This window comes from Eurytemora carolleeae, unplaced genomic scaffold (assembly GCF_000591075.1).
Source record: "Eurytemora carolleeae unplaced genomic scaffold, Eaff_2.0 scaffold559, whole genome shotgun sequence".
Classification (NCBI taxonomy): domain Eukaryota; kingdom Metazoa; phylum Arthropoda; class Copepoda; order Calanoida; family Temoridae; genus Eurytemora; species Eurytemora carolleeae.
The window spans coordinates 178,397-199,929 of record NW_019396544.1 but is presented as its reverse complement, the minus strand read 5'-3'; the positions used below and the strand labels follow the sequence as shown (position 1 = coordinate 199,929).

General features: G+C 33.7%; 2 protein-coding genes across 2 annotated transcripts in view; both read left to right on the top strand.

Moving 5' to 3' along the window:
* LOC111705230 (acid phosphatase type 7) overlaps positions 1–21,533 on the top strand; it is a 25,504-nt gene extending 3,971 nt beyond the window's left edge. The window contains exons 2-12 of the mRNA XM_023477716.1: positions 8,837–8,843; positions 15,941–16,073; positions 16,901–16,972; positions 17,624–17,756; positions 17,981–18,097; positions 18,200–18,363; positions 18,474–18,673; positions 19,257–19,372; positions 20,012–20,145; positions 20,297–20,451; positions 20,798–21,533. Of these exons, the coding sequence (XP_023333484.1) occupies positions 15,968–16,073; positions 16,901–16,972; positions 17,624–17,756; positions 17,981–18,097; positions 18,200–18,363; positions 18,474–18,673; positions 19,257–19,372; positions 20,012–20,145; positions 20,297–20,451; positions 20,798–20,905 (1,305 nt within the window). The 5' untranslated portion in view covers positions 8,837–8,843; positions 15,941–15,967 and the 3' untranslated portion in view covers positions 20,906–21,533. The remainder of the gene's footprint in view (positions 1–8,836; positions 8,844–15,940; positions 16,074–16,900; positions 16,973–17,623; positions 17,757–17,980; positions 18,098–18,199; positions 18,364–18,473; positions 18,674–19,256; positions 19,373–20,011; positions 20,146–20,296; positions 20,452–20,797) is intronic.
* On the top strand, positions 8,445–9,246 carry LOC111705241 (uncharacterized). Its single transcript, XM_023477729.1, has 2 exons — positions 8,445–8,740; positions 8,817–9,246. The coding sequence occupies exons 1-2, from the start codon at positions 8,445–8,447 to the stop codon at positions 9,244–9,246; spliced, it is 726 nt and encodes a 241-aa protein (XP_023333497.1).

The window sequence follows — 21,533 nt, the reverse complement described above, 5'->3', positions numbered from 1 at the left end:
ACAACCTTATATATAATAACACCACCATCCACCCCACCTAACTTTAGATAACAATTTACGGATAATGTTAGATGACAAAATATGAACCAATCGTAAATACACATTACTCACAGACCAACAGTTAAATATGGATAACAATAGAAGGGGTAAACTTTTGATAACAAAAGATAGGTTAGCTCTTGATAATAATATACATATATTTGCGGATAAACATGTTAAACATGTGTTTCAGATAGGAACCAAAGATAGGGTTGAATTCAATTCTCACCCCCCCCCCCNAATATTCAAACAAAAAATTATAAAATTTAAATCAAATAGTAGAAACTTAACGCTATTTATAAGTGCAAACAATATCCAGGACCTTAAAAAAGTTCAGAATATTCATTGAAATCAGAAAGAAGGGTTCGAAAGTAACATAGGTTTAGTGTTATAACTAATTGTTATATGAGTGTTTGAGGCATGAGTGGCTGTGTGTATGAGTGTATGAGTGAACGAAAGGTTGAGTGTATGAGTGTGCTCAAGGATTAGGATGGATTTGTTTCTGTTCTGAGCTGCAGGGTGAGATCCGTCCCTAGGGAGAAAATATCCAGTATAGTCGGGATACACGGGATATAGGATCAGTCGTATCTCAAGATAAAATAAAACCACAATAGTTTAGAAAATATAAAAATGTATGTTGCTAGAGAATTTATAAAGTTTGGATACTACATTATACTAAATACCACTGGATTAGATAAATAAAGAAGATTGATCCTGATCCCAGACAAATTTCTATTCATTATAATCCCTAATCCTTATAATGAACTGGATTGTTTGGTTAACCAATCCATATAAATTCAGTAATCCCTACTCAAGGATATTGTAAAGAAAATATTGAAAAGAATCTTTCAATATTTGAAAACCCTCCTGTATTGAATCCTTTAAACTACCCAAACAGCTGTTACGAGACACCCTCAGGCTGCAGTAGAGAATATTATAAAGAAGATAAAATAATCGATTCTACATTTCACGCCTGGAAAACATCTAATGTTTAAAAAATATTTTAAATTTTTAGAAAATTTATGAAATATTTGTCTGTCTCAAATATCCACATACAATCTAAAGATATTCTAAAACTAGTATTAAACTCCATCGGACAGAGAAAACTGAGTTCAATTCACACGGTTAAACAAGGAGAAGCATCAGCAGGAAGCAAGGTCGGATGACAAATCAGAATCCTGGTATTATGTATTGGACTCAGAACATAGGTTCAAACCAACTCAGGGTATATTTATAACCAGGACAAGCAAACCTGGGTTTCTAGAAAAATCAGGGTTTATTTCAACCCTGGATCAAGATTTCAAGCCTTCTCATGGTATGTAAAAGACCAAGAAACAGATGTTCAGTAAAATCTTGATATGGTTAGGGACAGGATCATAATTTTACATTATTTTAAGATCAGAATCATAGTTTCATGGTTTCCACCAAAGAAGGATCAAGGATTTTCGAACAAGTTTAAAAAAATAAAATCCATGAATAAAAAATAACGCCATGACTAATGTATAGTATGCGTATCTTTAAACTGATCTAAAACATGATGTTGCAGAGTAGTGTGAGCTTGTATTCATTATGCTGTAATGTACAAATTCAGAAGCAGTCAAGAATGAGGTCTATAGAATAATAATTCCACCTTTCCCCCTCCTTCCCCTACATCTATTGTTAAATATATTCTAATTGATTAATGTTAATCTTTTTCCTTGAAATGTTCTCTATTGTGTTCGGGGGGAAATTATTATTTACTCAAATACTATTTTTATCAGTAACAAGGTAAAAGAAAACATGACGTTTTTTGTGTTTGAATGAAAAGTATTGTTTTTGACTCAGTTTTGAAAATTTAGATGTTTTGATGCATAAAGAATGGTAAAAGAAACCGCTGCATGTGCAGGATTGATATTTTATCAGCTGGAATCATTGGATGATTCAGAAAGTTCAAACTCACAAGGCTTGATTCTCTGAACGAATATATGCATTTGATCACGGAGCACGGACGAGGGAATGAGAGAGACATGTTCCAAATTTCCCTTTATCTAAGATGGTGCAGAACTACAACATGGATTGTATTTATTTATGTTCTCCCAAACCTCTGGAGAAAAATCACGTAAACTAAATATTGGAAGAGGAAGAAATTGCTAATTTTAGCTTGAGGCAACCTGTCTTCCTGTCCGGATATAGTATATTCACAGTTTCCTGCCTGGTAAAATCCACCAAATTGGTTTAAAGATAATTGCGGATTTTCCCAGCACCGCCCAGCCGGAACTTTTCACTGTGTTGGTTTGTGGACACCGGAGCCACTACTGAGTTGTAGAGAGAGCCGAGACAGGCCAGTGAATCATTCTCTCCGATACCGGGAAACTCAGGGAACACCCCGCTCCTCCTCCTCTTCGTAACTATCCTATACACAGAACAATAATGGAGAGAGAAGGAGAAAAGAATTGATAGATAGATAAACTTATAAAGAATTTATAGTATGCACTTACGTCTAATGAATGGGGTTTGTATGAATGCAGAATTGCATGAGGTGCAAGGGGGGGGATAAGATGAAATGTTAGTAGTGACAGCAGGCGTGAACGATTAGTCATCTTAATCATTATTAACAAAACTTTTCCAATATTGTTTTTCCCCTCTTTCAGATTATTTCTTCTCTTTCTTCTCCTTCAATTTCTTACTGAACATCTCATGAATATTTTTTCATCCTTTCTTTCACCTAATTATATTTGCAACAATTCTCAGCATAAACCTGGTTATCTGAACTCCCTGAACCAACCTTTTTATCATTCTCATCTTAAATGTTAGTTTAGGTTCTAGTTCTTTCCGCATAATGTTGATTTATATCGTTTAAATATATTACATATTTTACACTTTTTCTATGTTTTGAACATACAGTGTTCAGGGTTTAATGTTCAATTCTTTAATGCTCCCGTGCTCAATTTTCAAATGTTCAATTTAGTTTTAAATGATTCAAGTTCAAATTTAACGGTTCAGGAGTCCACGGTTTTATGACGAAACCATAAAATATTTTTACAAACCTAAGAAACTAGAACTAATTTAAACAACTTGAAAATAGTTTCTTACGTGAAGGATTCTTTCACACAAAGCGACGTATTTAACCTCAAAAATTGAAGATTCCGAAAAATTTATTTCAGAAAAAGATTTTAGGCATAATATATCAGAGGTATAGTTTATACCGGGTTAATACCAAAAAATCCTTATCAAGGATGTTTCGAAAATATTTTAACATGCAGATAATTAAAGTGTTTACATTTTGTATAAATAATTGAAAATTTATTCAATTTCGAACATTTTCAAGCACCCAGTCAATTTTTCCAGACACAAATTGACCCGATGTTGAACATCAAACATTAATCTCATACTTACACTAGAGATTGGTACCCAGATACCCAACCCCCGTCATTTACAATTGAATTTATTCTCCGTCCCTAGAATTTAGAAATAGTGTCGTGTCTAGCTTCAATTTAATTCAACAAAAGTAAAGTCCTGTAAACTTGAATTTTTCCGACAAAGAGAGCGGGGTTAAAGAGAAGCTGGATAGCTTGCAAGAACGAAGATCACTTGAAGAAGAGAAAATAGCTGAAAGAGCGAAGAGAAAAACAAAAAAGAGAAATACTTTGGGGAAAAATCCCAAAACTGGCGGAATTTGTGTTAAAACATAATAGGGAAATAGAGAACAGATTGATAATTGATAAAAATTGTTCTAAACGTTAAGATGAATTAAACTATGGAGTAACTCAAATGGAGAAATCCAATGGAATGTAGATTACTGGTTTTTCTTTTACTTCAAAAGGTCTCGTTGAAATCCGGGAAATAATTGAAATTCCGGGAAATCATGAAAGTTGTAAAAAGTAGAAATCCTACATGTTTTTGTCAATGCTTTATCATTGTTATATTATAATGAATACGTGTATTATAAATCCTTTTTATTACTATTATCTAGGTCCCAGTATCCGTGTATACCCTGAGATCTAGAGTTAGCTAGGTTCTACGAACAATATTGACGTGTGGAGATGATATCATGAGGTTCAGCATGTCTCCGGCCCTCAACGAGGGGAGGAAGGCCAGCCACAACAATGTCTCGTCCGAGCCACCTTGAAATCATCGTCCTTTGATTATTATGTGTTTTAAAGTTTCTAATTTTCAAAGATAAAACTATTTTTTTTAAATCTGGCCACTTTAGGTCATAAAATATGGATCGAATAAAATATTGCAATGATTTTATCATGTTGGAAACATTAAAGCCATGAGAATTATTAAGGTAAAACTTAAATCTTTTCTGCCTCCGTAATGGCTAACCTTCGCTATGTAAAATAAATAGAAAAATATTTGGCATACCTCTGCCTATCATTTTCCCCATGGAACCACCCGAAAAAAATTCTATGGTTTTCAATATACTTAACAAAAAAGATTAAAGTTCTATAAACTCGGAATTATTTGCGGCATTTAGCACCAGGAATATTTGAAAATGCGCGTAAAAAAGGTGAACATTTTCAAGGACATTTTTTTCGATTTACAAAAATTCAATATTTCATTTATGCCCTAACGTGGCCTGATTCTTGAAAAACATCTTATCTTAGAGGATTAGACAATTAAAAAAAATATTATTGGAAGGACGAGGATTTCTAGGTGGCTTGGACGAACAAATGAGAAGAATGTGGCTCGGACTAGAAATTGTTATGGGTGGCCATCCTCACCTCCCTCAACATCATGCAAATAAAAAACATCTGTCAAAAACCTCGCGCACTTTATACATACAGCTAGATCAGGACTTTTCACAGGGACAAACATTTATAAATAGTCGTAGCCTCGTAGGGACAATTTTACAAGAGGACAATTAGATTTTCATTTTGTTATTGATGACCGACATTTACACAAGTGGGCATGGAGGAACAATCATTTGTTAAAAAAGTTATACAGGGTTACTGGTACGCCTTTGCACTCTGCTATTGTAATATACAAAGGAATTGAGTCTTTTCCACAAACTCGTGGTTTTTAAATCCCTATATCTTAACAACCCAATGTTGTTGACCTTAGATATTTCAAACTATGACTTCTATTTTATCAAACAATCAAAGTTTGAAGTATCTAAGGTTTACATAGTTTGGTCGTAGATATATAGGTATTAGAAAATTGGAATTTGTTGCAAAGGCTCAATTCCTTTGTACATTGTATATATATGATTGCTTGGCGTTGGACATTGACTGTGGACATTGGACATGGATGCATTTAAACATCGAGTTAGACATTTTGAGACATTCATCGCAAGCAATACTGAGATATAAAACAAGATACGTACAAATTTTATTGGAGAATGGACATTGACATTTATTCACAGCGTCAGGCGTTTATAGACAAACATAGACACATATATACTGAGATGTTTAGACAATATAAACAATGAACAATGGACAATTGACATTTGTGGACATACGTACTTAATTTAGAATTATAGTCATATATACTGGGATATTTAATCATTGTACGTTCATATTTGTTTGAAGTTAGAAAATGTAAATTCATTTTCCTATGAAATAAGTTTGGTTAAGGTTAACTGAAATTATGAATTTAAAAGCTTGAGTATAAAAAAATATCAAAATATTTTAACATTTTTATTTTCACATACACACAGTTTGTTCGCCATTTTTTTTCATTTTCGTTTTCATAACATTTTTATTTTCACATACACACAGTTTGTTCGCCATTTTTTTTCATTTTCGTTTTCATTTTTGTTTTCATATACATACAGTTTAGTCGCCATTTTCTTTTTCATTTTTATTTTCATATACATAAACTTTGGTCGCCATTTTCTTTCACATTTTTATTTTCATATACATAAATTTTGGTCGCCATTTTATTTTTCATTTTTATTTTGATATATATAAACTTTGGTCGCCATTTTATTTTTCATTTTTATTTTCATGGACATACCGTTTGGTCGCCATTTTCTTTTTCTTTTTTTTCATATACATAAACTTTGGTCGACATTTTCTTTTTCATTTTTATTTTCATACACATAAACTTTGGTCGCCATTTTATTTTTCATTTTTATTTTCATGGACATACCGTTTGGTCGCCATTTTCTTTTTCTTGCTGAGAGAAAAGAATGGGTAAACTTGAAAGATTAATGTGAAAGGACTTTAACAAGGTCTCCGAATAAAAACATTCAAGTTCTTTTCTCAAACATTTCAATCCTAGCCTGTAGAGTGTAGATTTCAGGTTGTTGATCGTACAGTAAGTCCAAGAAAACATGAAAACCTGAATCAACAATTATGTATACGCGATTGTTTATGAAGAGATATTTATTATATTTTCTTTTTAATATAAAGTTTCGGATAGATTGAAAATGATTAGTTCTTAAAATATTGATTGTAATCAGACAGAACTCTTATCTCTGGGTTTCATATCACATTCACATGTGTTAACTTTGGGTTTCTTTCTGACATACAGTCTTTCAATGGTAAATTAGAAGATTTTAATAAGATTTATACCAAGTTATAGTTTCAAGAAACGATGAAAGTGACAAAAAGGCTAAATAAATTCTGGACAGTCGTTTCCGAAGTCTTATTCTTTGCATGTAACCCTATATTTATATATTCAACACCTTTTGGAGGCGGAGCTTGTTTCTAACCTTCCAAGTTCTTGATACTTTGAGAAAAAAGTGTCAAATGTGTTGACTCTGCAGTGATTCTTTTTACTCGCTTGTTTAGCCCTTCCTACATTTAGACTAATCAGTTAAATTCATCAATCAAACTCTGGACAGCTGATACAGACAAGACAGATGCTTTTATATAGAAATAAATCATGTTTTATTTACATTATTCATATCTTTTCAATCATTAAATATGTCTTGACTGATACAAACATCTATTAATACTCGGTTAGTACGGAATTTGTAATGCCTGTTTCCTTATATTCTTAATTCTACTTCTTAATTCTTAATTCAATTTTTAAAATCCTCATGATTGTTAATTTTTGAGAATCGGTTTTTTAAAAATTATTCAATAACGACGACGAAAAATGTAGTAAAAATTCTACAATAAACTAATTAGTTGTTTAGGAACAGGTTGAGAAAATAAAAGTTAACTATTATCATCGAAAATAAGTAATCTTATTCAGCTATTGGTTTCTGTTATGTCTCATGCTCACGTACATTTTCCGTAGATTTCCTGGAATTTTTATTAAAAAGACGATATTTAAAAAATTTGAAGAAATCTGCGAAAAAATTCATAAAAAATAAGAAATTCAATATAATGACGAAAAAGAAATAATTGATTCTAGCATTGATTTATTGAGAAGATTTCGATTAAGAAATATGTTTCTCTAGCACTCTTCCGTCTAATCCTCCAGCACTCTTCCAGTCTAATCCTCTAGCACTCTTCCAGTCTAATCCTCCTCCAGCACTCTTCCAGCCTAATCCTCCAGCACTCTTCCAGTCTAATCCTCTTTCACTCTTACAGCCTAATCCTCCATGCATCCTGCAGTTTATTTCATCATTTCAACCCTGCATTTTTCTTCTCCATTTTATTCATCAGTTTACTCTTACATTTACTCCTTTGTTTAATCCACCACCAGTTTACTCCTCTTTTCTAATCCTCCAGTCAAATCCCCCAGCTCTCTTCAATCCACCTTATTGAACAAGTTTAACCTAGACCAATCATATCAATCCAAGATGTTAGTAAACTTGATCTTGATATCGATGTTTCTGCCGACATTTTCGTCTTTTATTTGCTGCAAGTAAAAACAAAAGCATTTAATTTGTTTCTTGACTGTTTTCTTATGAGAGATTTAAGTTTATACCCAAGTATTTGTAATTTGTAGGTGTACTCTAGAATTTTCTAGAAAAAGAATCTTGGCAACAGATGACATGATGAATAATAGAAAAATCAAGAAGAAATATTCTAACATGATACAGTGGTAATCAGAAAACACTAAACAGTGAAACGATTGACGTGTTCGTTCTTTCTATTAGCTAAAAACTATCGTAAAGTATTTTGTAAGTTTTTACATGTCATAACTGATATATTTCTGAAAATGTTCACTGTTAAGGCATATTTAAATAAAAGAGTTACAAATTACAAAATCCTGAATTGACAGACAATCATTCCACTGTTTTCTAGTTCCTACTCTAGTTGCAAAATGTAACAGATTTTTAAGAGTAACAGGGCCTGTCGGGGGTGGGGGGGGGGTGTAGGAATCAAGGTGGGAGGGAGGTGGGGCAACAAAATTAACAAACAAAGACTACATAGTTTAAAGAATTAGCAAGACTGCGAGAATTGGTAAAAAGTGAAGTGATTCTTAACAATCTTAAATATTTTACTCAAGGATTTGTAAATATTACTTCACATCACATGGAGTTAAAGATTTCATAGGGTTAGGGGGGGCTAGAAGAGTGCATGAGTGCTAGAGGACTAAACTGGAAGAGTGCTAGAGGACTAGACTGGAAGAGTTCTAGAGGATTAGGCTGTAAGAGTGCTGGAGGATTAGGCTGGAAGAGTGCTGGAGGAGGACTAGACCGGAAGAGTGCTAGAGGACTAGACTGGAAGAGTGCTGGAGGACTAGACTGGAAGAGTGCTGGAGTACTAGACTGGAAGAGTACTGGAAGATTAGACTGGAAGAGTGCGAGAGGATTAGACTGGAAGAGTGCTGGAGGATTAGACTGGAAGAGTGCTAGAGGATTAGACGGAAGAGTGCTGGAGGATTAGACTGGAAGAGTGCTAGAGGATTAGACGGAAGAGTGTTGGAGGATTAGACTGGAATTGTGCTAGAGAAATAGAATGGAAGAGTGCTAAAAGATTAGACTGGAAAAATGATGGAGGATTAGACTGGAAGAGTGATGGAGGATTAGACTGGAAGAGTGATGGAGGATTAGACTGGAAGAGTGATGGAGGACTAGACTGGAAGAGTGCTAGAGAATTAGACTGGAAGAGTACTGGAGGATTAGATTGGAAGAGTGATGGAGGATTAGACTGGAAGGATGCTAGAGAATTAGACTGGAAGAGTACTGGAGGATTAGACTGGAAGAGTACTGGAGGATTAGACTGGAAGAGAGCTAGAGCATTAGACTGGAAGAGAGCTAGAGCATTAGACTGGAAGAGTGCTAGAGGATTATACTGGAAGAGTACTGGAAAGGTAAATGGAGGTATGAAGAGAGGGGTAAATGGAGGGAGGAAGAAAGGTAAATGGAGTAAGGAATAGAGGGGTAAATGGAGGGAGGGAGGAATGAAGATAAATGGAAAGATGAAGAAAGGTAAACGTAGGTAATAAGACAGGTAATTGGAGAGAGGAAAAAAGGTAAATGGAATGGAGGGAATAAGAAAGGCAAATGTAGAGAGGAAGAAAGGTAAATGGAGGGAGGAAGAGAGGTAAATATATACAGAGAAATAGAGGTAAACAGAGGAAGGAAGAGAGGTAAATATATAAAGAAAAATGGAGGTAAACAGAGGGAGGAAGAGAGGTAAATAAAGGGGGGATAAAAAAAACATAAAGCTATAAGTGAAAAGATTCATAATTTCTATTTTTAATAAAACAGTTTACAATTTTCATCGATCGAACCTCCAAAACATACCTTTGAAACATTATTTGAAAAGAAGAATAAGAGTTAAAGTTGAGACCTGAGCCTAGAAATAGTTTAATATGTCATACTTCACTGGAAACCCCGCAAACACGGACCTGACCCTAGAAATAGTTTAATATGTCATACTTCACTGGAAACCCCGCAAACACAGTTCAAACTCCTGATAAAATGTTTCATTTTCAAATAAATTAAAAATTGTTAAAATATAGAATGAGTTCAAATTAAACCATTAAATCTTGTCTCAAGGTCAAAATAATTATCTATTTGAATCCCTTAATAAATTTATCCTGTAACAACCAAATCACGCGAAGAATTTTTGAAATTAGAAATATCAAAAGATGAAGAAAATTAAACCATAATGAGGTAAAAGGACGTGTTTAAATTGTTCAGGAGCATGCAAGTAAAAAGGTTTTAAAAGAAAGATTCGAAATTTTTATTATGGCGCGCATTGTTGCATAATTAAAAAACAACAAACTACCCCCTCCCCCCCCCACAACTACACCCAGTTGCGCCTCTGGTCTCCTCCATAAACGCTTTTAAAAACTCATTGTAGTCTTATATCATGAAATTGATCATTTTCTCTCACCTAGATATAATCATATAAACAAAGCCCGACCGAAATATACTGTCGACCATTAAAAGGTCTAGACGCTGAGCTGCGTGTATTTTAGAGTATTTTATTTAATTCGTTACACCTGAAAATAGAGAGGGGGAAGGGAAGTGTGCAGGTGCGGAAATTCGGGCGTGGCAAGCCTAAAAAAATGCATGTGTAAAGAGTGGAGAAGGGGGGAATAAAGGATTACTTACATTAAAACCTAAACATATGCCAGGGACCCATTTTTATCCAGGGGGGGGGGCTCAGCACCCGTTAGGGCCTGAAAATCCCCTGGAAATCATAGATTTTACTGATCAAGGGTGAAGGGGGCTTAGCCCCATTGCCCCCCCTTGTACATCACTAAACGTATCTTCAAAACAAACTACAACCCCATGCAACTAAATATCTTAATATTTAAACAGTAAAGGATAATTAGAAACATTGTGTCGATGCACAGGGTTACCCAAAAAGGAAGAGAATTAAATGACGACCTGCAGTATAGTCTCATCGTTTGTGAGTCTTTTAACATTAATATTAATATGCAGATAGACGTAAGAAATTTCTAACAGCCCACTCCTCCGTTTCCAAAGTGCATATCTATGACTTTAAAGGAAAGTATATTTATCTTCAATACTGCACTCTGAGCTCAACTACCATGTCTAGCCGGTCACTCCCTTTAAAAATATTATTCTTGTTTTAACATCACATATCCATCTTTACTTAAACATCCTGCAGGCTATAGAGGGGGAGATACTATATTCATGAAACATTTTTATTCCTCTTTCATCTTGGAAAAAGTTTATCAAAAAAATGCCGGAAACCATAAACTTGTTCATCACAAATATGGTAAATTACATCAAGTATCTTTTTACTTATCTTATATAGAACATTCCATAAGAGAAGTGCAAGTGCAAATTGATAAAATAAAAGATTTATATATATTTTTTTATTGTAATTTATGTCAATATAAATTTAACAAAAGTTCTTAACTTTACAATTCACTAGAATACGGAAACTGTTTACTCTTTTTCCAAATTGAATTTAATCAAACTTTTACAGAAACAATAACCATACAAAAATTGGCAGATTTTGAATGTTTAAAATCAAGAAAAATATCCTCAACAGGAGAAAAAGGATGGGTTGGGAACTGGGTGATTAAAAAAATGTTCAGTACATAAATGACTATTAGAGTATGAAATATATATTTAAATGACTTTGATAAAAGATGTTTTACAACAATAACATAGTATATTCTGTAGTTTAAGTTTCCGAAAAGAACAGTTTTTACAACAATAGATATTGGGAACATTCTCTATAAGTACATTTTCTTCTCTTTTCCAGTGTGTATGCTGTATATTGTATAATATATAAAGTCTCCCCTCCCTCTAGAAAACTCAATTGAATTTAGTGTCGGTTCTATGAACAATACAATATCTAAATTTCTTTAAGTTTCCGACAATTTAGAATTATTAGGATAAATCACCAATTGTTCTAAAAGCTGTAAAATTCACCCCCGGAATAACAAAAATTTATAAATGATTACACGCTGGGGAGTTTTGGGTGGCCTGGCACAGAGGTTTAGGAAAATTCATAAATGATTACAGGAGAAAAATGTCGAGCTATATTTATCAATTTGGACAAATAAGATGCTTTGAAGTGTAAATTAAATACAATTCAACTGTTGGAAAGCATCAAAATGTTTCTTTTTGAAAATATTAAAGCATTAGAACTGTCACTGATACAGATGATAGACAATATATGTAAGATTCCCGTTCTATTCTATGACTAAGACTCATTTTAAGTTACCATTTAAAGACAAACTCATATGACATAATTATGTCTCAGACACTTTTCTATGTCGTTACTTTAAGACACATTCTAAGTCACATTCCTACCTCAATTCCATGTCTAATTCATGGAAAGACATATCTAAGTCACAATTATGTCTAAGACTCATTCTAAGTCACAATTCTAAGAAAAATTCTTAATTTGGAGACATATTTTTGTGTAAGACACATTCCGAGTCACAATTAAGACAAATCCATACTTTTAAGACCAAATTATGTCTGAGAAGCTTTCTAAGTCACAACTTTGTCTAAGACTCATTCTAGTGCACAACTATGACTATAAGACTCATTCCAAGGTCACCATTTAAAGACAAACTCATAAGACATAATTATGTCAAGACACTTTTCTAAGTCACAATTCTAACTGAAACACATTTCTAAGTCATATTAGACATATTCCTAATCACATTTCTAAGCCACAATAACATCAACGTCATACTTTTGAGACCAAATTATGTCCAAGACACTATCTAAGTCACAATTAAAAGTCATAACAATGTCTAAGACTCATTCTAAGAAAATATCTTACTTTGGAGACATACTTATGTCTAAGACCATTCTCTGTCATTGTCAAACTGATACTTTTGAGACATAATTATGGCTAAGACAATTCTAATTCACAATTATGTCTAAGACACTCTCTTAGTCACAAATATACATTAGACACATTCTGAAACACGTCCTAAGTAACAAATATGTCTTAGACATATTCTAAGACTCAATTCTAGCTCAAAACTATATCTAAGTCATGTTTTTTAGGCTTCAATGTGTTTAAGACTGATCCATTCTAAGTCACAATGCTAAGTCTGGAACACCTAATCAGTCACACTTGCAGGGTGTCCCACTAAACATGACAGTTGGTGAATATTTTTGAACGTCTTCTTCCATATACTGTATTAGATATTGAAGACTTTTTGTTGTTTATTTTGTTTAAAAAATCTGTTACTCAAATATATTTTAATTTGAAATCAATTTTACTGTAAGATGACGTCCATACAATATTTTTATTATTTTCTTTGGTATCAAACAACTTAACAAATACAAGAAGAAGACATTTTAAACCATTCATTAACTGTCATGTTTCGTGGGACACCCTGTATGTCTAATTCACAGTTGTCTAGGTTAATTATATTCAAGGCCCATTCTAAGTCACAGGTCTAAGTCACAATAATTTCAACGTCTTACTTTTCAGACCAATTTGTGTCTCAGACACTTTCTAAGTCAAAATTCTAAGTCATAGCACTGTCTAAGACACTTTCTAAGTCACAAACACACCTTCTCAGTCCCAATCATGTCTAAGTCACATTGTTTGGGCTCAATTATGTATAAGACACATTGTAAGTAACAGTTCTAAGTCACAATTACCTCACAACCATACTTTTCATACCTAAAAATGGCTATAAGACACTTTCTAAACCATAACTCTGAGACAAAACTATACCTAAGTAATGTTTTGTAAGGCTTAACTCAGTCACAAGCAAAAGTCACAGATATGTCTAAGTCTGTTTTAGGAGATAAAATCATGCCCAAGACACTTTCTAAGTCTCAAATTATAAGTCACAATAATTTCTAAGTTGCATTTTTCTTGTTCAATTTTGTGTGATAGTATGACTTTGACTTTAAATATTTAAAGACATCATTGTAACTTAGAATATAAGTCACAAACATATCTTAGTTCTTATTTTAGGCTTGATAATATTTTAAGTCACAACTCTAAGTCGAAATTCTTAGTCACAATATTTGTTGCATTGTCAAAAGAATATCAAAGTAAGCATTCCGGCCATATCAATGTTTTTCTGTTCATATCAAGATTTAAATTTACCTAAATTTTTTAGTTTTTTGTGTAGAACAGCATTAGAAAAGAGACTTAGAGTCCACTGCTTCTAATTTGAGGCCATTATATATCCTGACTCATTACATCCAGAAAAGGAGGGCGGGGAGTATGGCATTTTCTTCCTCCAAAACTTACCCTTTCTCAGGTTTTTCTTAAAAGAATCAAAAATTATTTTTAACCAGAAAAATGAATGGTTTCTTTCATCTTGTTTTACAACTGATGAGGACATATTTGTGGTGTTAACTTAAATCCATATGAAATGCAAAGGGAAAAGCAATGCTTCCTAATTCTTAGCTCATTCAGTCATAATTTGACAAGAAAGTTAATATTTTCTCAAAAAGAGTGAGATAAGGCATCAAATTGGATTGCTTTGTTGCTTTTGATGGTTTAAAATAACACTTTTGATGCTTTACTACACGGTCAAAGCATCAAAGTGTTGAAATTGAAAGACTTTAACACTTAAACGTTCACATTTATATGTAGAACCTAATGGGACACAAAGTTTTAAACTGGAAATACATAGTTAGAAATAAATACCTTAAACCTTTTCCAAACATTATATTTAGAGATTTTATACTTCTTGGAAAAAAGCTTGATGGTTCGATCAGTTTTAAAAATATATTTCGATATATTTCATATTCTTCTCAATTCTAAAGTGGAGCCATGGGCGTATTCAGGAGGGGGGAGGGAGGTTAGCCCTCCTTGGATCAATGAAGTCTATGAATTTCAAAGGGTTTTCAGGCCCCAACGGGTACCGAGCCCCCCTAGACAGAAAAAGTATGTAACCCAGCTCCCTCTGGACACATTCCTGAATACGTTCCTGAGTCACCTGAGTGGAGTGTTTAAGCAGGATCTCTGTTGAAGTCGAGTTATGTGGTTCATTTAACTCCTCAACCCTATGTTCGTCCAAAATTTAGAAATTACAAGAAAAGATGTTAGGAGGCCTTACCTAGAAGCTTTTAACAGAGAAATATTTTACTAATTTTAATGACGTCCCACCGATCAACTTGGGGGAACGCCNAGGTAAAGGGGGCAGTGCCCCTACCTAGACATGTAAAGGGGGGCCTAGCCCCCCCCCACCCTTTGTACTTAATGCTATTACACTTTTAAAATCTGAAACTAAAGAGTGAAGAGCATTAAAAACATTAATTTGCTGTTTTTTTTCTAGTTTTGTTTGATGGAGAGATTATAAAGTAGTCCTTGTATGGTAATTGGACTGTATAGTGTATGTGTACCTTTAAAGTATACCAAGATGCCAAATGTTTTGAATTTACGGTTCAAATTCCCCCCCCCCCTTGAAGCTCTTAGGGACATTTTTTTGCGCTTCGCGCATATTTAGCCCCCCATAGATTTATTTCTGTATACGCCCTTGCTAAAGTTACAAACTAAGACGACTAACTTTGTGAGTTTCTTATTTCCTGCTTGACGCGGCATTATGTATCCTGTCGCGCAGGGATGAAACCCCCCTTGTCAAGCAAGGTCGTATAAATAATCTTCTTATTAGCCAACCTTTAAACGTACTGTTTAGAAGAAACCTTGGTCCTTGCTAGTGAAGTATACTTTCAGATATTCGCCAAATACGCAAATTAGATTTTTTGTTATTGAAACCAATATTTAATCCGAAAATCACTGTGCAACTTATTTTAGTTTGGTGGAATTCAAAGTTTTGTCATCAAACTTTAAACTATTTTTTATGCTTTTGATTTTATCACAAAGTATCGAGTCTTCGACAATTTCTTTTTTCATCGCTATTTTAACCCTGATGCATTGTACAAAAAAGGTTCAGCTTACATTTTACAAATTGGTTTGAAAAGGATCGGATACAAACACAGGGTTTCTGCTAAATATCTTTTGTTTAATGCGTATTCGTAAAATACACGACTTAAAGTTTATCATTCTTTTCATTAATTTTATGCTGCAGCATTGTAAGTATGTTCTATGTTTGAAAGTCTAAATATAGTTTCCTATCTCCCAACTTCAGTGTCTCATTTTTAAATCTAAATAAATTCTTGTATTAAGAAGTGAATTTGTAAATTTTCAGACAAATAATGCTGGTTGTTACATAAATGTTGAGGAACGTTGGAACAATGAAGATCTTAGTTCTTCTTCTAGTTAATCTCTCCCTGTGTTTAGGGGTTGAATACCAGCCGAGACATGTACACCTCGCCTTAGGTAAACATTTATTCCAAATACTTTGTGAAGTATCGCCTTGAAGATTAGAAACTAAGTTTTAGCAACGCCCTTAGATACTATCGTTCTATACTATATTTTGAAATATTAAAATTTTTTTAAATTAACGCCATATCTTAATTTATTGCAATTTTATTTAAATGTGACATTGCACCCAAAATCGTTCACTAGGACAGACCCCAAATATCTCAACATGAGCGCTTTTGAATAATAAAAATTGTTGTTATTGTGAATTATTTTAGTAATGCCACTGTAATTCATTAATTTTGAGAAGAAACACAACGTGATATTTGGTCTAAGTCGCTATAAATAAACCCGCTGTAGACAGTTGATACTGCAGAAATATTGTGCGCAATATTTACGATAACCCTAAAATGTCCAGGTCGATTGATAGATTGTCCTAATATATACACGTATATGCTGCAGCTGGATGGTTAGTAACCCTCAGCCAAGCTACATGAGTCGGGCGGACCGCGCCAACAATTTTTCCTATGGTTGATCCATGAATCGCATCTAAGCTTAAATTTGACTTGAATAAGTAGTTGTAAACTAATGAATAATGAAGCTAATCTAATTTGAAATATGTAGATACTTAAAGGTCTTAACAAAAATTGTTCCTGATAGGACTTTTTAACGAATCTTATGCCATCCTATTTAAGTGCAAAAATTAAAGAAACCCTGAAAATTCTTCTCTGAAGTGTTAATTTTCCTTAGACAAGTTCCTAAGTAATTTCAAAGAAACCAAGATGCTTTATTTTGCATTATGCTGGGACCACTCATTAAATCCGGTCTCTGAACTCTGATTTCAGGTGGTGAACCTAATTCACTGGTTGTAACCTGGAGTACTCTGAATAGAACAGATCGTTCCATTGCACTTGTAGGTGAGCATTAATCAGAGAATATAATTATATCAACCATGACGACTTAATCGTCTTAATTCTGGTTTATACGAGCTACTCCCGTGATTAAAAAAGTAAATTTTATTACGAACACACCCCGAATCAATTTTTATATTTGGAATCCACAAAGGATGAGCACGAGCAGTGATGAGTGTACGGAATGTATGTCATTATAAGAGTTTTATGTCGTCATTGAAGTCTCGTCAATTGTGGGTAATAAAGTAGATGTAACAAAGTTTTTTTTCTTAATATAGGAAGTCGATCATGGCATATTTTATGTTAGAACATTTCGTTGCCTTGAACATATTTCTTAACGTATACTTTTCACTTTTGAGCCGGTGTAAGTTCAGGAGAAGTTGTTCAACTTAATATACATAGCTCAACCGACATAATGTTCTATATATAGTTTGCTTGTCTGTTTGTATCATGGTTTGTATCCAATAAACGTCAAAACGACTGAACTGATCGGGCCCAAATTTGAAAATCCACGATTTTTTTTATAAAATCTGCGAAATTTTTTTTTTATTTTTTATTTATTCAAAGAGAAAATGTTTACAATTGAAAAATGAGATGGGCGCGACAAGCCCTGAAAGCCTAGTACTTAATAAATACACACCTGGTTCTTATATCCAGGTCGGAAGAAGATTGAACGAGAATATTCTGGAGTTTCAAGTTTATTTATCGATGGAGGAGAGGAGGGAAGGGAACAATGGATTCACACTGTAACACTCAACCAACTCAAACCTAATAAAAACTACTTCTACAGGTAGAATTGTGTCATACTGTTATTATTTCTCGAGTACTGAACAAACCAAGGGAATGGGGACTGGGGAGTTTATCTTACAGATAATAAAGATATAGCCCTGGATTTCACTTACTTTAAAATATTGCGTTTTTTTGAATTCACCAATTTATTTAAAGAATAAAACGTAAGAAGTTTCCAGTAAAATTTCGTACTTAAACAAAATAACCAAAATGGTTTTTTTTCAGGGTTGGATCTGAGTTAGGATGGTCTAACTATTTTTACACCAAGACCTTGCCTGACTCAACTGACTGGAGTCCCACCATTGCTATGTTCGGGGATATGGGAACTGAAAACGCGGCCAGGGAATATTCTAATCTAGAAATACGTGTTGTTCAACTTAAACCACTCGGAATTCCTTAAAGTGGTTTAAGTTTAGAGGAAGTTTTATTTTAGAATATCTCTAGTTTACCCTTCCTACAGAGAGGAGCTAGTGAGGGTATGTTCCAAGCTATTCTTCATGTTGGAGATATGGCCTACGATATGGCGGAGGAAAACGGGAAACGCGGAGATGATTTTATGGAACAGATAGAACCCATTGCTTCTACTGTACCCTACATGACCTGCCCAGGTTTGATGTTTTCCTTAGTAGACGTTTTTTATATTTTTAATGAATACTATGGTCTAACTATATGAATATGTATATATCTTAATATAGAAGTAAATTGTAGTTTGATTAAGGGAACCATGAGCACCATTACAACTTCAGCAACTACAAGGCCAGATTCTCTATGCCGGAGGATGATAACAAGATGTTCTATAGTTTTAATCTGGGCCCTGTACATTTCATCTCCATCTCTACTGAGTTTTACTTCTACCTGGAGTACGGGATGGATCAGTTGATAAACCAGTACTACTGGTTGAAACAGGATCTGGAGAAGGTTAGGTCTATTTGTAACTAGATCACCCTGCATGGTAGGCACTAGGCAGTACTAGGATGGAATGGATGAATAATAAATGTAATTAACAATTTATATTTTTAAAATACAAAGGTTAAAGGAACTATAAGCCTAATTTTAAGTGACCCATCATGCAAAGATGATAATGCCCGATTCATAACGGTACCCTTGAAATCTATTCAATAATGTAATATTGTCGTTTATCGAGGTTAACACCTGTTTAACTCTAAATAAATTGTTTTCAAAAGCATAAACAATGATATCTAAATCATACTTGAACATTGCCATTTTTCTAGAATCACTTGAAGTTACACCTACAAAGTCTCGTTAAATGTGGCATAAATGTTTGCAAAAATAGACAATTTTTTATCAACTTTTACTTCATTAAATAAAATTAGTAAGAACAAAGCATTTAGCTCCGATGGTTTTTTACTGAAAAATGTTGTAGTTCCACATTTTTTCTGAAAAATTCTTCCAATTGTACAATTGCTTCTGTTTAAAATTTATTCATCCCTGTGGACTACTATTATTGATATTATTATTACTAAAGCCATGCTTGTTGCAGGCTAATACACCGGAGGCTAGAAGTAAGCGTCCCTGGATAATTGTATTCGGACACAGACCAATGTATTGCTCTAATAACGACGACGATGATTGTACAAAGAACGAGTCCAGAACTAGGTACGGATAAAAACCCAAATTTTTTTTGACGATTTTTCGGGAAAATTTTATTTTAAATTTTTTGATCTTACATCTAATATTCATTCTTCCCAAACCAGTGATAAACCTTAGAAAATTCACTCGGTAAATATGTCCAGAAGAAAGGAGGTTATTAAAGTGCGGAAGGGGATACATATTACATATAAAGTACATTCCCCCAAATTAAATCATTTTTCGTCCCCGCTGCTCCAGACTTGTGTTTTCTTCTCCTTTACTGCAGTTTGCAATAAAATCATTTTCTTGAAAATTCGCCATTTATTATTTTTACTCCGCTTTAATACCATTATTCAAGTTTTTATGCGTTTTATCCTTAATGGATTTTTACATTTTTTAAAGAAAAATTCTGTGCGGAGGTCTAGTAGTTTCATTGCATAAAGCATAAAGCATAAAGCATACAATTTTACTGTAATAATAAAAAATCATAATTTTATAATTTCGTGAAGTGAAGGGTGAACCGAAGGTGAAAAACAGCCACTTGACGAGGGAAATGAATGTACCAACCAGTGTATATTAAACCTAAATCATTTGCTTAAATATTGAAGTGTGTGGGGGAGGAGGATATTATTTCAAAGAAATTATCTGAACCTAAACTCTCCGTAGGGTTGGCCTACCCTGGATGCATTGGTTCGGGTTGGAGGAGTTAATGTACAACAATGTGGTTGATCTGGCGGTCTGGGCACACGAGCATAGTTATGAACGTCTTCTACCTGTATACAACCGTACTGTACTCCCAGGTATATTATTTAACATTTTGATTTGATTTGATTTGATTTGATTTGTGATTTGTGATTTGTGATTTGTGATTTGATTTGATTTGATTTGATTTGATTTGATTTGATTTGATATTTNTTTATTTTGATTTGATTTGATTTGTTGTGATTCTAGGACCTGATTCCAAGCTTCCATACGTGAACCCCCGGGCTCCGGTTCATATTGTGACTGGTTCAGCCGGCTGTAGAGAGAAGCACGACGGGTTCATTCCCAACCCTCCCCCGTGGTCTGTTTTTAGATCTGACGAGTACGGGTTTACTTTGTTAAAGGTACGTTTATTATTACAATAAACAAACAAGTGAAGAAAATTACTTTGATATTTTTTTTCTAAAAATAAAATATTCGAAAATTTTTCTCAGTTAAAGTTTCCAACGGAACAAGCTGCTTTTTCTCATGTTTAAATCAAGTCTCACTGTTCCCTTTGGTTCAAATTGGAAAGGTCTTCAGAAAAAAAAAACAAATAATTTTTTATTCTTAATGGCGGTCTTGGATGTTCTAGTTCCACATCTGGTTCCCTTTCAGCCTTCAGGAGTGATTGATTGATATATGCCATGACAGTTGAAACCAATGTGGTTTGAGAAAGATTTTTCTTTTTTGATGCTTTAAATATTTCAGGTTGTAAACTCTACACACTTGAGATTAGAGCAGATGAGCGTAGAACCTGATTTACATTCTATTGATCAATTCTGGATTATTAAATCCTCACATTCAGCTTTCTCTTAGTTGGAACATCATCATGCGTATTCTCTGTATGAATATTTAATCTGAAACTCATTTATTCTTTATTAATACTCATTTAATGTCAGATGTGATAAATTCACGCTCAATGCCAAGCAAGGAAGATATTCACCAGGAACCATTATATCTTTGTTTACAAAATAAGTTTCTGGGTGGAATACAAACACAACTCTGAGCCGTCCTGAGGTTGTTGTTCTTGTTGTATGTTCAGGGGTGTATAATTTTAAGAAAACACACCCCCCCTTTATTGGACATCAAGAATTGGGGTTGTTCAATCTTTTTGATACTTTTCCGGGCTTTTCCCTTAAGTTTTTTTTTAATTTTTCCAAATTCAGTGAAGAACCCCATTAAAACAAATTTTGGTGCTTCACACAACAATGCCCGAGGGTTGGGGTGGGGGGAATTTTCTTAAAAAAAAATATTCACCCTGTGTATCTTTCTTGGTGCCATGTAAGAATGCTCTGTAATAGTGGTTGTGAAATTTATTCAGTTTAAGATGTGAATCCAATCGGTACAAACTGATCCAAAACTAGTTTATTACATGGACTTAACTAACGTCATGGGAATTGTAGATTCCTCGCCATATTAATTTGTTGTAAAATTAGTAAAATAT

Coding starts and splice junctions, on each gene's coding strand:
- LOC111705241 (XM_023477729.1), top strand. CDS start 8,445: ATGAGTGCTAGAGGACTAAACTGGAAGAGTGCTAGAGGACTAGACTGG. Junction 8,741..8,816: donor AGAGGATTAGACGGAAGAGT/GCTGGAGGATTA, acceptor GAATTGTGCTAG/AGAAATAGAATGGAAGAGTG.